The sequence below is a fragment of the Arachis ipaensis genome, chromosome B03 (assembly GCF_000816755.2).
Source record: "Arachis ipaensis cultivar K30076 chromosome B03, Araip1.1, whole genome shotgun sequence".
NCBI lineage: Eukaryota > Viridiplantae > Streptophyta > Magnoliopsida > Fabales > Fabaceae > Arachis > Arachis ipaensis.
In genome coordinates this window covers 117,140,461-117,142,517 of record NC_029787.2, presented here as the reverse complement: position 1 = coordinate 117,142,517, position 2,057 = coordinate 117,140,461, and the positions used below count along the sequence as shown (strand labels likewise).

The window sequence follows — 2,057 nt, the reverse complement described above, 5'->3', positions numbered from 1 at the left end:
CCCCCCCCCCTTCTCTCTCTCTCTCTCTCCTCTTAACCCAAAAGAAAAATATGGATATCTTGTCAGGAACTGTCTGTGTGGGCTTATTTGCTACGAGATTGCTATTGCATGGTCTTAGCTTAATAAATTGACTTTGCACTTTGCAGGAGGCATACCTTTACCGTTATATTAGTTTTCCTCCTATTTTGCTTGGTTATTAAGAACTAAACATTAATTCAAAATTTTTTCTTTGCCTTGCAGTGGGGAAGATGAATCAGCAGATCTGTTGCTTGACAAGTTCAAATGGGGCCATGCTTTTTTGTCCCTGAACCGGTATGATTGACAATTTATTATGGTTATTATGTAATTATGTTTTATCAAGATGTTATTTACTTTTGATATTAATTTGACATTGGTTGCATGTAGCTTCATAAGCTCCTTGGTATTCATAAATATCTATTATTAATCAATCAATCCAGGGAATTACTGAAGGCGTACTCCAAATGCCAAAATAGTGTTGATATTATTGCTGTTCAAAATGCTTGGCTGTCACAAGAGAGTCAGATTCCAAGGGCCCCTGCTGATACTAAAGGTATGCCTTTTCTTTTTAACCCCAAAAAAATAAAGGCCATAATTAGTTAATGTTCAATAAGGAGGGTTAGCCGGTGTAATCATAATTTTTCTGCCTTGTCTCATTCTGGGAGTCATTGTTTCTAGCAATGGGAGTAAGACGTACATCTGATCTCTAAACCTCATATTAGTTATGAGGATCTGAATTCAACTACTCTGCCTTCAGGTTGTTGGCTATCACGATTAAAATTCCATCTGTTAAATCTACTTTAGCAGTATATCTGTATGTTTAATGAGGAAGGTATGCTCTGACCCTGGCATTGTTGATCCAAATAAGGGAACAGAACTAGTGAATATAAGTACACAGCTGATGCAAATCCACAGTGCTCATAATATAACCTTTTGCTTCATATTCTTTATGTTTAAATTGTTTATCATTTTGGTTTCATATGTCTATGTCATAACATCAACTTTTCTGGGGCAGATTGAATAGAAAGTTACTTTCTTCTCAGTTTCAATGTCTTTTACATTGGTTCTTCAAAAGTAATGCATGAAGCCATAAATCCGCTTCTGACTTCTGATACTTTTAACTAATTATACTGTGTTAGTACTGGTTTTTATTTTATTTTATATATAATAAATATTGTTGTATATGTATGGTAACATCGGAAATTATGTCTGGATTAATGAGTTCCGTATCTTCTGCTGTTGCATGCACATAGTTGAGAGTGAGGATAAAGGCTCCTCTGATTCTGAAGATGGCCTTCCACCTCTTGAAAAAAATATGAACCATTTGAACTTGGTAAATAGTGATGAGGAAAGTGAGTAGATGCATTTTGAGTCTCTTAATACGATATTGCTGAGACCTATGACCATGCCGCGGAATCAGAATAAGCTGGAGGTGTGCAAGCAAAAAGAATGGTTTTGCAGCAAAGCACTTTGGCTGACAAAAGATGTGTACTATCATCATCTGTGGCCTATACTTGCCATTTCCTTTGGTAACATAATTATTTATATTGTATTTTAAATATGAACGTATGACCATATTAGGTTTCGATTTTGAACGTGTAAATTTGTTTGTTATCCTAGTTCTTTATAGTTATGAGAGTTTTTAGAGTCCAAAGCGTTCATTTTATATTAATTCTTTCTTTTTAGGTCAACGTCTTCATTCTATATACACTCTTAGGGTAAGATTTATGATTATTTTACTTAAAAAACTTACATATGGAGTTATAGTGATTACTAAGACAGAGGGCCCGGTATAAATTCTTTTCTAAATTTTGCATTCTTCCTGCAATCGCTTTAGCTTTGTACCAAAGTATTCTGTGAATTTGTGCTAACATTTACAGCTAATGGAGAAAGCAGTATGACGGTGGGAAAGACAAATGAAAAACGGATTTTTTGTTTTAATAAATAATTTAAATATTTTATTATCGGATATAGGTAGTTTGTAACATTTATCAATTTTGATTTTATCATGTAAACGAATTATGTAAAAGAAAAAATAA

The 2,057-nt window shown here is 33.7% G+C and overlaps 1 protein-coding gene across 4 annotated transcripts in view; it reads left to right on the top strand.

The window, feature by feature from the left end:
* Window positions 1-1,782, top strand: part of LOC107631116 (ribosome biogenesis protein TSR3 homolog) — a 4,054-nt gene extending 2,272 nt beyond the window's left edge. For 3 of the 4 annotated variants that reach the window (XM_016334450.2, XM_016334449.2, XM_021119382.1), the window contains 3 exons: window positions 241-312; window positions 459-571; window positions 1,272-1,782. In XM_016334450.2, the coding sequence (XP_016189936.1) occupies window positions 241-312; window positions 459-571; window positions 1,272-1,378 (292 nt within the window). In that variant the 3' untranslated portion in view covers window positions 1,379-1,782. The other variant, XM_021119381.1, reaches the window with a different exon arrangement.